At 43.7% G+C, this 14,611-nt stretch overlaps 1 protein-coding gene across 3 annotated transcripts in view; it reads left to right on the top strand.

Moving 5' to 3' along the window:
* The window catches only part of trrap (transformation/transcription domain-associated protein), a 76,208-nt gene that overhangs the window by 22,343 nt on the left and 39,254 nt on the right, over positions 1–14,611 (top strand). For all 3 annotated transcript variants that reach the window (XM_070926531.1, XM_070926533.1, XM_070926532.1), the window contains 10 exons: positions 2,785–2,913; positions 3,868–4,134; positions 4,359–4,565; positions 6,943–7,101; positions 7,533–7,685; positions 8,760–8,870; positions 9,601–9,747; positions 12,486–12,699; positions 12,973–13,101; positions 13,962–14,111. In XM_070926531.1, the coding sequence (XP_070782632.1) occupies positions 2,785–2,913; positions 3,868–4,134; positions 4,359–4,565; positions 6,943–7,101; positions 7,533–7,685; positions 8,760–8,870; positions 9,601–9,747; positions 12,486–12,699; positions 12,973–13,101; positions 13,962–14,111 (1,666 nt within the window). The remainder of the gene's footprint in view (positions 1–2,784; positions 2,914–3,867; positions 4,135–4,358; positions 4,566–6,942; positions 7,102–7,532; positions 7,686–8,759; positions 8,871–9,600; positions 9,748–12,485; positions 12,700–12,972; positions 13,102–13,961; positions 14,112–14,611) is intronic.

A 14,611-nucleotide genomic window follows, 5' to 3' on the forward strand; every position in this document is an offset into this window, starting at 1 on the left:
GCAAGCATTACAATCATTTGGGCTGCTTTTTAATTAAGCTCACTCTCCCGCATGCATGCCCTCACTCATACACACACATATATTTTGCACAGCTGTAACACGCACACAACCTGGCACAGAGGAGCAACAGCACTGCTGTTAAGTAGAAACGGGTCAGTGGGGAAGGCCTGCCCTGGCGCACTATATAGCCAGTTGGCTGTGTGGCATGGACACACAACTGTACACACACAGACACACACTAGAAGCTAGCAAGTATGCCAAGGCCTCCAAATCCAAGGACACACTCTTGTGTTTATGATGCTGCTCACCCCTCCTTGCCCTTTTTGCTCATGTTCAGTGGCATATGGACTGAGAAAAAAAAGACAGAATAAAAGCAGGGGGAAGAGTTCAGCCAACTCACTGTGTCTTTTCAGGGCGAAATGCTATGTTTGAATTTTTAGCAGAGCAGAGTTTAGTTGTTCAACACCCCCACCCCTTCATCAGAATATTGCTCATATTGTTGTTTTTCCCTTAATTGTCAACCTCTGGTGAGCAGCAGATGCTAGCTGTGTGTGTGAGGCGGAGAGACAGACAGACAGAGAGAGGACGTGTTTGTGTTGATTGGTGTATGAGTCGTGAGCAAGAGAATGAGTGTGGGTGTTACCTCCATTGACATTTGAATAATTGCCTTTAGCATTTTCCTGGAAGCATAATATCACAGAAGTGTGTGTGCGCATGTTCTCAGTATGCCTGGGAGTTAGATAGTGGCTGAGCTTCTTTTTGTAGCATCACAAGGGTCTGGGAGAATATTTCATTTTGAGCGAGACAGAGAGAGGAGTGAGACAGTGTGAGACAGCAGCAATGAATCATCTATGATGGCACAGACTGACCTCATGCTGCTTCTTTTGTTTTATCCAAACCGTTGTCAGAAAACCGCTTTTGTGCTGCTTTTTTTGCTCAAAAGCGTTTCAAGACAGACAAGCAAACAAACAAGTGTATGAAATGTATGAAGCACAGCGCGTCTGTTTCGTATTCTGCTACTTTTTATTTTTATTTTTTTGTTCCCGGCATGTCATACAGTGTAGCAGCATTTTCTACAACACCAGAATGTGTCTACATGCCGCGCTAGTATCATCTCCTCCGTGGAGATGGAAATCAAACTGCAGTGTTAAGTTGAAACAACAAAAACATATTTTTTGTTAGTACCTCTACCTGTTATATCCCTCTCTATGCCTTCTGTCATGTGTATGTGAACAAGTGGATTAAGATTATAGGAGAGATCCAAATTTACAAGCGAACACATTTCCCTGCAAGAAAGCAACAGCTGTGTGTTTTAGCTGTGGGTGGAGAGGCAAAAATATATCAGTTTTTCACTCACAGTTAATTGAAACTGTTGATTTTAATTTCATGTTTACAAGTGATACAATATACATGAAACATATATTATATGCCAGATTAACAGGTGTTAATCTATTTAAACGCTCTACTTATTATTAAAACAATAAATTCATTAACTGTATTATCAACACAGATTCATTGATTGAATAAAATAAGTATTAAAGCAGAGTTCTTAAAATCATTGGCTTACCTTGATTATGTGAGGTTTGAGGTTTGCCTTCACCTAACCATGTGTAAAACTGATCCACTGATTTATCATTCAAGGCTTCCTGTGGCTACTTCACAATAAAAGCCATGTATTATTTGCTCATTACTGTTGTGTATGGGGGTATAGTATCTGGGCCTCCCTTGACACTATCTCCCTCCTATTGTATTTGGAGCAACACACGCACTTATTTGTTTAAGGGTATGGAAATGGGATTTAAGATGATTAAGACACCTGCAGAACGAGGTCTAGACTACTCGCCCAAAGGTACTGTGTATGCACACATGCACACACAGCATGCAGGAGCACAACATCGAATGGCATTACAGAAATTTGCTGTGATCTTACAGTGATTGATGTCAGAGAAGCTTAGTATTAATAGGGACAGATGAGACTAAAGAACAGACTGATGCTCCATGCATTTTCTTGGTGTCTTTATTTGGGCTGCGTGTGTTTCTGCATGCTGGTGTGAGTCTATCAGCCGTACATTGTGCAGAGCGTGTGTGAATAATGTGCTAATGGAGGAGCTCGAACATATGCTGCCGCAGCTCGTTCTCCACTGAGCGATGCCCTGTCCTCCCCAGTGATGGATTGAATAGGGTGGTTCATTAACAGATAGCAGCTTCTTTAATAAATGCAGTCGTTAGCTATATTGTGGTTGGGTTATTCTGCATTTTACCAGCTAATCAAGCCTTTGTCTTAATTCGCAGATCCCTGGTAACAATCCCTGCAGGTTTCTGGGTGTTAGGAAATTGCATTTTAAGCTTTTCCTCAGTGATAGTTTAGACTTTTTTTTTTTTGCTTTCAACGCTTATGGATTAATTATTGTTTTTACATTGTGTTGGACATTTAACATTGCTGTGCTTCAAGTCTCTTGATGTTCTAAGTTTTTGTTCTCTCCATTGAAAGTTTTTTTCCCCTGTTTGTTATTATCAATCTGAAAAGGACCTGTGTCCCTCTGATTTTAGAGTAGATTACTTTTTCGTCACTTAATTATGTGCCATGGAGAGCTGAGAGTGTGCAGATTTTTCTTTCATGCAGTTTTTGAAAGGCCACACCAGGTGATTTCACTGATTAATTTCTCCTTTCTTGAAGGGTTATCATCCTTTGTAGTCTTTGAAAACCTGAGTGAAGGTTGCATATTCCCCTAAGTAAGTTGAAAAAGTAAAATTATTTCAGCGTGGGTTTTTCCTGTTTTGTAGGTGCTGCAGCACATCCTGAATCCAGCCTTCCTGTACAGCTTTGAGAAGGGGGAAGGCGAGCAGCTGCTTGGACCGCCCAACCCTGAAGGCGACAATCCTGAAAGCATTACCAGTGTCTTCATCACTAAGGTACACAGGCACACATACGCTTGCAAGTATTATTTATCCTGCTCTCATCGTCTGTCTTCACATTTAGCCTGCTCTCTTCTCCCCCCTTCTTCCTTTTTGCTCATTACTCAACAGCTTTGTCTCTCCATCGGTCTCTCTGATTTCATTACCTGCTGCATTTCCTCTCATAATGTCTTATCAGTCCAGTACATCTCCATACTCTCAGTCATCATCAACTACATCCCACTTAATCTGATTCTTCTTCTCTCATGGCCTCCACACATTACTCGATCGCTTAATTGCTGTCATTCCATCTCTCCCTTCTTCCTTTTCATCTCGTCCATCTGTCTTTGTTTTTCTCTCTTCCTCCCACCATCCCACGGTTCCCTCTTTCCATCACGTTTCATTCATCAGGCCAGACTATAATTCCTGGTGTAAATGTCACGGTGTGACCATGCTAAAGGTCAGCATGTTTGTTTGTGCTGTGGCAGATCCCATCACTGACTAACACCAGTCCTAATGGCTGCTAATGGCTTCTCTACGGTCTGGTTAAAACTCATTTCCTCACTCACCTCCTTCCCTCTCTCCAGCGAATTCAGATGGTGATGGGTATTTTGAAGAAGGAGCTGTCTTTTTGTAAAAGGTTTTCAAAAAGTGGTGCAATGTCAAATGTAAACATTAGTCAGAACTGAAGTATACTTAGGCAATTCAGGCAAACAGTATATCCAATAGACTGCATTTTTCTTTTTTTCTTTATGCACAAAAGATGCATTAAGTAATCTTAAGACTTCTCTCTGTCGGCACCTGGTAAGAATTACAGCCGCACCAACAGGTCTCACACATTTTAGTTCTATACACAACATTTTTTTTATTTGTTTTATGCACAAAACATGGAACTACTGAGAAATATAATAGTTTATTCATGCTATTGATCAACTCCCCTTTAACTCCACATCTTTCCCATCCCTCTCCAAGGTTTTGGACCCAGAGAAGCAGGCTGACCTGCTGGACTCTCTGCGAATCTGCCTGCTGCAGTTCTCCACCCTGCTGGTGGAGCACGCACCCCACCACATCCATGACAACAACAAGTCACGCAACAGCAAACTGCGGCGCCTCATGACCTTCGCCTGGCCATGCCTGCTGCCCAAAGCCTGTGTGGACCCTGCCTGTAAATACAGTGGGCACTTACTTCTGGCCCACATCATTGCAAAGTTCGCCATTCACAAGAAAATTGTCCTGCAGGTGAGGAGGAATTTTTGTGTAGCAGATGTGTGTGTGTGAGAGAAAGAAAGACAGTGAGTATGTGCTTACCTAAGAGCGTATTTGTATTCCATCTCATATTCTACATCCAATGTAATATGAATGTATTGGAAGAGAAATGCACTGGCCATTAAAAAGAAATAAGAATTAGTACACGTCAATGGTACAGGAAAAGGTTTATTAAAGTGTATTTCCTTTCCTTTCAGGTCTTCCACAGCCTGCTGAAGGCCCACACCATGGAGGCCCGGGCCATCGTAAGGCAGGCCATGGCCATCCTGACCCCAGCTGTGCCTGCCCGCATGGAAGACGGCCACCAGATGTTGACCCACTGGACTCGCAAAATCATTGTGGAGGAGGGACACACAGTACCGCAGCTGGTCCACATCCTGCATCTCATTGTGCAGCACTTCAGGGTGAGCCAATATAAAAGAACACACACACACACACAGAAATTAAGTGTTGCTCAATCGTGCACTTCCTTCTGTCAGCCACTGTTGAATTTATTGACTAATTTATTGACTCCCAGCGTATTCCACCGGACTGGGTGGGGCAGACAGAACAGTAAAAAGAAATCAGATTTCTGTCCCTGTAATGTACAATAATCACAAGGGACTTGTCTGAACAGTTTGTGGTCATTTACGTTCTGTGGTGTTCTATCGAATATCAGCATCTTATGCCTTTCACATGGAACGAGAGGGCAACTGGCACTCTCATGAACATCCACAGCAATTTGTTCCTGTGCCAGCTCCCTGCTCAGTGTGGCTTCAGCAACTGCAGGGAGCTGCATGGAGGGAAAACAGTTGAGAAGCTATTTTTACTGATTATCTGAGTGCCCTGAATTAGTCCTGATGGGAATGGAGCATCATCATTAAAAGTTGGATTATCTTGTATGTCCCAATTAATAGTTTTTATGATATTAGTTAGTTAGCAAAATTTTAGTTTTATATTGACAGTTGCCATGACAATGTTGTTGTGCCCTGTTTCTTCCTAGTCAAAAGCTGGGTTATTCATCACTGGACAGAGCTACTGGTAACCAGAGCCTGCCTGTAATCACCTTAACGCAGATACATTCCCAGACACACCCTTATTTGTGATGATCAGCAGAGTCAAAGAGTGCCTCGTTTGTTCACAAGTCAACACCAGCGAAGAATCATTGGCCTTTATGTTCGCATTCCTCCTTAAACTTCAGAGACGCTTTCTGCCCTCTCGCTCCTTCAGCTGATGTTCACCGCCTCGTCGGTCAGAAAGCGACAGTCTCTTAGCAGAAGACTGACATTTTCCTCAGCTCTCCTCTCTATCTCACTGACAGGCTGCTCTCACTGGGCCACATGACTAATCTAATGTAATCACATCAGCATAATTACACTGGGGAGAAGATAATGACAGACAGATGAGAGACTTTGTGCGTGTGTGTGTTTGATAAAGAAATGGAGAGATTGCGTGCGTGTTTGTCTGTGTGCACACGTGATGGACAGGGCTTAGCCGCTCTGTCATTAAGGGGCTGTGAAGCCCTGCTCTATCGACTATAATTACCCTCAAAGTGAGAAGCTTTAATATTCTTTGACACTGGCAACAGCCCTCAGATAGACATCTCATCTCTAGCCCTTTTGTCTGCGCGTGTCTGCGTGTTTGAGAGTCCCAGTTCAGTTTGCGATGAAGCTAAGTGACTCTTGAGTGTGACGCTTGAGAGTGTGAATTCTCTGGGCTAAGTGTGTGTCATCATGTCCTTGAGACTAAGCGGGAATACGACTTCAGAGTTTGCCTCTTCTGACTCTGTCTCAAAGTGATTGAGCACCCTGTTTTAACTTTTCGTGTATTATCACCCCCAAAATCTCGAGCAAAGTATCGGCAGTGTAGAAGAAATGACATTACATGTAGTTGCCTTTGATTCACTTTTTATTTTTGTCAGCATTCATGATAATGATGCTCAGCGGGCGCGCTGACTGCAGCAAGATGGGCCTGACACAAGGCAGGGTTGTAGTCAGTTCACGGGGCTCTCAGTTGTCCGGAACATTGGTTTTTAGCAGCGTCTTCATGGGAAACCTTAAGTTTGGTTCTGGGGGAAGAACTGCACAATAATATGGATGCAGTGGCTTTTTGAGATACATAGACTGGCAACAGGTTGTTTTGGATGTTTGGTAAGGCAATGGAAGACCGTCTCATTTATATGTGATTATACTGGATGCTCTGAGAACAAGGTTGCCAAACCAGTCATAAACTTAAATATCAAAATCTTTGTGTCTAACTGAAATTCATGGAGCAGAGTGTCTATGTGTTTAGGTTCACCATCTGGTAGGCATGCAGGCAGGAAGGAGTGTTTTACTGTGAGGAATGTTGTTTGATGAACCCACAAAGTGGGGTTGTTTCCTCTCATGCAAAACAGGATTGTTTGTAAGGTTATAATCCTGCAAAATGTATCACTATTTTCCCACTCTTGGATTCTGCATCGGGTGATTGCAAAGAGTAGAGGCTCAAGTTGGGAGATAATAAATAAAAGTAAAGAATGCAAAAAAAACAGGCCCCAAGCTACGATTGCATTTTATGTTGAAGTTTGGGTTCTTTACAAACTGCTGTCATCTGCTCATCATTGCTCATGTGTACTTCTGAGTTTCTTTTAAACTCTTCCATTAGCATCAGTGACCGTCTGCCACTGATGAAAATGCAGCAAAGTCCTACCTGACACTTTGTGAACTAGCTATACAATATGCAGAATTGCTACTTAATTTTGTATTATTCTATTATGTTAACATATTATTACTTAAATGTTTACTTACTGCGGTCTCTTTCCAGGTGTACTACCCTGTACGCCACCACCTGGTGCAGCACATGATCAGTGCAATGCAGCGTTTGGGCTTCACCCCCAGTGTGACCATAGAGCAAAGGAAACTGGCTGTGGACCTGGCCGAGGTGGTCATCAAATGGGAGTTGCAGAGGATCAAAGACCAGCAGGTATGTTCATCGATTGTCATACACACACACACACACACACACACACACACACACACACACACACACACACACACACACACACACACACACACACACACAATTGCAACAAAAACAGTGCCCATGTAAGACACCCTGTTGACATAACTGTGCCACCAAATTATGTACTTCTCTTCGCACAGTGTTTTAAACATTGCTAATGGAGCTCTGCCCACTGGAGATGCTTATTATTTCACAAGAAAGAGCCATTTATCATAGAGATGAAAAAATATTCTTAGTCCTATTCCATAAATATCATCATGACTCATAATCCTGTAGGAGCTGATCAGAAACCTTGACAAGATTTACACGTTTCATTCTGTAAAGTATAATTATATCAACTCATGGACTCATCTCCCCCCCCATCCTGCCTGTCCCTCTCTTCGATGTGGCAGCCGGAGTCCGAGGCTGAAGTAGGGGCTGGCGGTGAAGGGACTAGTGCTGCTGCTGTGAAAAGGGGACTGTCTCTGGAGGCTGCTGCTGCTGCTGCTGCTGCCGCTGGACAAGACGTCAAGAGGTTCCGCACGGCAACCGGAGCCGCCTCCACGGTGAGCTCAATCCACCGTCACTCAGTGGCCAGTAGAATGTATGGCTGTGAGTGACAGGACCATGTGCCCAGGGATTGGATATACAGTACTTCATTATCTGTGATGTCTGTTACACCCTCCAAAATGAACATTTGCATCCTCTTACCTTCAAAGTTCTTGCTGGCTCCCTGTGTCCCACGCTTCTCTGAATGATTGCAGTTTGAAAGCTACTTTGATCAAACAGGCTTTTTTTTTTTTTTTTACATCCGTCTGAGACAAAACTTGCCAACAGGAGATTTCGGCACGATTGTTGTTGCCTTAATCTATTTTTCAGTATTGCAGCCTCTCATCTGTTTCATCTGGAATCCCACTGTGATCTGTTGCTTTTGCAATCTCAAAACTGGAAGCGAAAAATCTAAGTTGTTAAATTACACTATGGCCAATCTCAATAACACACATACATACAAAAACTAATCTGTCAAAATATGGTCTTTTTTTTCCCCCATACGTCAAAGTACATAAGATGAATCACTACAGTATACATGATCTCAACGTCTATAGAATTAGTACTCCCATACAGAAACTGACATATTAACCAACATACAGCATGCATACAGTATCCTGCAGAGCAACTCAAATCGCAGATTTTAAGATGGATTGTTTTTTTGTTTTGCGTTAAAAAATCACTTGTATTAAGCACTAGCACACGTCTCAGTAAGTGCAGTCTTAATGACGGTGTAATTCCCAGCTTCTTGTACTTGCTGTCAGGAGAAAAATGCAACAGCAGGGCTTGTTTCTGCTTGAGCCGAGGAAATGTTAATTGCTCAGAAAGTTACCAGGATGATTATCGGAAAATCATAGTTGTAGCCTACTTTTTATTATAAGCAATGCAGGCAAAAACCTGACTTTGATATTCCCTCATAACTAAGGACTCTATGCAGCGTTTGCACTGCTGTCACAGAGTTTATCGATGAAATCTGTTTAGTTTCGTAGCTGCTGAACATTTAAAATCGTCTTTGTTTATAGAATCTTTCTTTTATCTCTATTAAAACAAAAACGATCTGACATTAATAATGGTTGTTTGTTTGTTTTTAGGTGTTTGGCCGTAGCCAGTCCATGCCAGGTACAGAGACCATGCTCACCAAGCCTGTCGAGAAACAACATACGGACACAGTGGTCAACTTCCTCATCAGGATTGCATGCCAGGTAACACCCCCACCGTAGCCGCCACACACACACACACACACACACACACACACACACACACACCAGGTACTGTTCTGCCATCCATAGCGCCTGCCAGGTAGGACAGAACTATCCTAACCTCTCAGTGGTGAAGGTAGGACACACCTGGTGGCTGTCCTAAACGCAACTCCACACACACACACACAGCTGTACCTCGGTCTAGTGGCAGTGATGACCTTGGTTACAAGCCTGAAATAGACTGTTGAGATTTCACTCACCTTGACTTTTCCTACTTTCTTTTTTGGGCCAAGCTCCATTCTCACTGTTCATCCAACCATCTCTGTTGGATATAACCTTCTGTATAACAGCTAGGGATCACTCACTGCTCACAGAACAGACTAAAGAAACAATCTTCTCATTGTATTCCACTCGATAGTTCTGAATTGATCCCTGTAGAAAAATTGTATCTTTTCACTGGTCCCAGGGATTACCATCCACCAAATATCACCACACATAGAGCTGATAGGGATTCATTGTTTTGCTCAAGGATGTTTCTGCAGGGCGGATGCTTGTCAACACAAGTGCACAAGCTGCACGAATGAAATTACAGCATGTGGTGACAGTCCTTGTCTCTTCCTGCCGTGTGTGTGATGTCACACCTCGTCAGGACACCGTTGTGATATTGAAGATGAAGACCCATAGTCATTGATAATGATAATGATACCAACCTTCCTCCTTCCTCCCTCTCTAGGTGAACGACAGCACCAATGTGGCTGGGTCTCCGGGGGAACTGCTGTCCCGTCGCTGTGTAAGCCTGATGAAGTCTGCCCTCAGGCCTGACATGTGGCCTCGCGCCGAGCTCAAGCTACAGTGGTTTGACAAGCTGCTCATGACAGTGGTAAGATGGCACATGCCTCTACAATGACTCAGTCAGTCATTATGAACCGTGTTAGGCTGCCTTTATGTTTCATATAGCCACATTCATACTTGTGTTGGATTTCTCAGAGATCACTGTGTCCCGACCTGTAATCGCTTTTCCTTGGATTTTCCATTGCTGAATATTAACTTTCTGAAAGTGTCTGGCTTATCTTTTCTACTTTTTGATGGGGACTATTGCTGTTCCTCTGAGTCTTCTGAGCCTGAGTTACAGATTATTTGAAGTTGCTAGTGTAAGTGTATGTCATCAGCAGTGTTTTAGGCAAACAAGTTTGAATACAATTCAAAATATTCAGGCTTGTTGTTACAGCTCCAAGCAATAAGCAACAAACAGTAAAGGATAAGGGATGCGTTTCTGCCGTTTGCCTTCCTAGAGACTGCAGAAGTTTCCCTGTCCCTGCTTAAGCTCTGTCTTAGTGTTTGCTCTAACGTCTCCCAGTCCTTTGTCTGTTATCAGTAATACTTGAAGTGAGGCGCCAACCACCATAATGGCAAAATAATGACAGTGGTGAGATAACAGGAGTCTATCCGGGTTGGCCTGTGCCTTCCCGTTCAACCCCCCCACCCCTCTTCATCCTATACTCCTCATCCTTGCCTTCTGTATCGCCCCGCTGTGCCTCTCAGCGTCTATCCTCGCCTTTCCCTCTGTCTCTTGCCACCACTTCCTCCTCTCATCTCTTCTTCTCTTTTCAGCCTCTTATCACAGCCTCTCTTCTTTCTCTGTCTTTTTATCTGTTGCTCCTCTCCTTCTCCACTCATCTCTCTGGTCTGATTCAGCGCCACTGTTCAGACAAGGTTATCGCCATGCGCAGGCAATTGTCACGTACTTCCCTTGTTCCCTTTTGGGGATCACTGCATCGGCCACTCCTTTCTCTGTGCCTACACACACACGCACACACGCACACACGCACACACGCACACACACACACACACACACACACACACACCCCAAAACCCAATCAGCCCCTGCAGATCCCATGGGGATGGTCTGACAAACAAGGCTTTCTGTAGGTCTTATGCAGATGCACATACACGGGCCCTTTCCCCTTGGGAGCATGCTCTACCTGCCTAGCTGTCTTACTCTCACTAATGAACAATGCTCTAAATCCGATTACCTTTTATCATCTCATTGTACTGGCATGGCAGTGATTAAGAGTCAGGAGGAGTGGCGTGAGAGGGTAAACGAGGAGAGGCAGGATACACAAACACAAAACAGGCACACAATCACGCACATACATGCATATGCCCTATCTGCATGACTCCAGAGACACGGTCCCATTCTGTTAATACAGTGCCAAATCAATACTACCCTAATATCTACCAGGAGCCTTATCACAAGAGTCACCTTGTTCATTAGCCAAGATTAGTGCCATGGATTTGTCCCAGATTATCCTCTTGGCTCTGCCATCGTTGTAAACCTTGATTGCAATTTAGACAATATTACGACCCGATGTAGGCCATTGATATTTCGTTTAGCAGCGATCACATTCCCTTGGTTCTTTTGTGTGAGAAATACCTCTGTGTGTAGAATATTGATTTCTGAGTTGTATGGAATTTGTATGGAATAAAAACTTGAATAATTACAGTGTTTCCCACAGTTTGAGAATTTACTTGTGGTGGTGGGTGGTTCAGTAATATACTACCCATAGTCCAACTACCCTCATAAGTTAAAATAAGATGTGTAACGTTAATATTAACACATCAAATACAACAAGGCATTCTTTTTTAGGCATCCAAAACTAGAGGTGTAATGGTACACTAAATTCACGGTTCGGTCTGTTCCTCGGTTTTGGGGTCACGGTTTGTTATATTTTCAGTACAGCATGGGGAAAAAATGCCATGTCATTTATTTAAAAAAATGTAAACATTCAACAGTGGCTCATTGGCCATAATTCTTACTGTAACAGTTAATGCACTCAAATAGTGACATATTGTCGCTTAAGAAAATAATAATAACACAAATGTCAGTAATGCTCCATCCAAGATTCTGACCTGTTGATAACTGCTGAACAACTGCAGCTTGTGCTGGTTTATACAGGGCAGGAACAGCGGACTGAAGACTGAACATGGACACTGAAGGCACATTGTAGCGGGGCTCAAGCACTTTGACCAGATGCTCAAATTTTGTGTTCTCTACGACCGAGTACGGTCACATGTCTGCCGTCGTAAATGTCATGTTTTGTTTCCACAGACAGGCCCGACTTCAGTTGAGTGATGTAGGCATACAGTTTGACAGTAATTGTTGCCCATTTTTGCCGAAACTAGCTGTGAAACGGTTGCTACAGCTGCCAAAATGTCCCGGGTTAAACTTGCGCTGTAGTGTTTCGCAGGACTGAAGTCCCTGTGTGCCCTCTGTGTGCATTATGAAATGACAATTGTGCGTCTTGATCGAAAAAAAAAAAAAAATGGTATTCAGATTTTATCTACCTGAGAGGGTCTTAATCTACCTGGGCGGGCCGAGGAATGAATTTACAATATGGTTTTTCTCGCTTTGTTTTAGGGTTGTATACTTGCGTCTAAAAAGCTAAGCCTGGATATTTTCCTTGATATGGGGATCATATTTAATTAAGAAGCATAATAGGTGATAAATATTTCTGTCTTTTGTAGCAAAAACCTAAAGTGACACTTATACACGACTATTTGATTCATGTACACACGTCTGTTACCCCACTGACCTCTTTCACTGTTATCCCCCCCCAGGAGCAGCCAGCACAGGCTAACATCTCGAACATCTGCACCGGACTGGAGATTCTCTGCTTCCTTCTGACAGTGCTGCAGTCGCCGGCTATCCTGGCCCATTTTAAACCCCTCCAGCGGGGCATCGCTGCGTGCATGACCTGCGGCAACACCAAAGTCCTGCGGGCTGTCCACTCCCTCCTTTCTCGCCTCATGAGCATCTTCCCCACTGAACCGAGTAAGTTGCCACTGCTTAATGCCTAATTTCTAACTGGAACTTAGTCAGGCAAACTATACTCACAAACTAAGGAAAGCACTATGTCTGAGTTGTCTGAGATGACTGCTAACTCTCTTCAGTGTTAATTGAAGACGTGCCGAAATATTTCGACCATTGCTCTGTTGATTGATGCTTAAATTCTTAAGTTTGCTTTTGCCATGTGCTAAAAGCAAGGGATTCATTTAGATTCTCAGCTTTTCTTTGTTTGAAGTAAACACTGCTTTCTCCCTCTAGGCACATCAACAGTGGCATCTAAGTATGAGGAATTGGAGTGTTTGTATGCTGCCGTGGGTAAAGTCATCTATGAGGGACTTACCAACTATGAAAAAGCCACAAGCAACACTAACCCCACACAGCTCTTTGGTAAGATCTTCACCTCTCCAGCTCTGCCTTTCTACCTCCTCATGCTCAGTTACTCTCAGTTTGTTGCTTATAAACCCTATAATTTCTTTTATATATTTTTCACACTCCCACTCTTTTACCTACAAAAGTCAAGCTACCTCAGTCACTTTTAGCAATTAAGTCAGTGAGTGGGTCGTTAAAATGCAAGCCGGTGGGCCCCGCCGCTCGGGCTAACATCTGGTCTGTTTAAACCAAGGCCACAGTCCAGCGGTTTGGGAAAGGTGGTCTCGGGAAGGATTGCTGCTTTCGGCCACCCTCCCTGTACGAACATTACTGTTATCCTCCTAGATGCTGGAGAGTATTTATGGAAAAAGCTTACATTAAACCTTATTCCAAGGAGACGGTTACTTCTGTTTTTTCTTTCTTTTATTTGAAACATACAGTAGCTTTCCAAATAAAGGGCCCTCAAGGTGACAAATGGCTATTGGAGAGCAGTCTAAAGGTAACGCTATTTGATACGATTTCCCAAAATGGCAGTTGTGGTCAATAAAAAGCTTTTGGTATCCTGCTGTCGCAGAGAGGTAGCGCTGATAGGATTGGAGGGGAGGTGGGGTGTGACATTTTAACATTTGTCTTCCCTCCAGGGAGCAGCAACAGAGAGGGACATTACTCACACCTATCCCTGCCTCTGTGACACTCTGCAGCTTTTGTTACAGTCCCTCAAATAAAAATATAAAAAGTCTTTGTCATGCTGTGTGAATGAACACAAGCTGACTGCAGGTCAGGTGTGTGTGTGAGGTTGGGTTTCTTGTCATATTATTGTATTTCCCATTTTTGTCCCTCCTTTCATCCTTGTCCCTTCCTGTTCACTTGTCTTCCAGGAACACTGATGATCCTGAAGTCAGCCTGCAGTTACAATGCCAGCTACATCGACCGCCTCATCTCGGTGTTCATGCGCTCGCTACAGAAGATGGTGCGGGAACACCTGAGCCCCCAGCAGGCAAACCCAGGGGTCACTGAAACCAGCACAGGTACATGCATGGACGTGAATTCCCCACTATCCCCACGTCTCCCAGTGTCTCTCCCTGTTCAATTATTTAACCCAGTCCTTGAGTTCACAGCACCCGAGTTACCATTAGAGCTCAGAGATCCACCAGACATCACCTGCCATTTCAGTTGATCTTATTCTGCCGGGCTGCATTTAAACCTGGCTAGTGGCTAGTGTGCGTACCTACCAGCCCCGATCCAACAAGGGGTTGACTGTGTGTGAGGTCACTTGTACACAACACACGCACATTCACGTGATGACTGTTACAGCTCAGGTATCCCATATATCTCAGCAGTACCCGGCTCCATACAAAGACCGTATCAAAAGTTCTTCATCAATGGCTGCAGCTTTGTTCTCAATAGCAGTCCTGGTCAGGGGAGATCCACTCTACAGATAGTCTGGTTTCACAGGGAATGTTCTTCAGCTCTAGTTCCCCCTCTGTATTGTCTGCACTGATTCTCTGGATAAAGCAAACAGATGGTC

This window comes from Enoplosus armatus, chromosome 20 (assembly GCF_043641665.1).
Source record: "Enoplosus armatus isolate fEnoArm2 chromosome 20, fEnoArm2.hap1, whole genome shotgun sequence".
Classification (NCBI taxonomy): Eukaryota; Metazoa; Chordata; class Actinopteri; order Centrarchiformes; family Enoplosidae; genus Enoplosus; species Enoplosus armatus.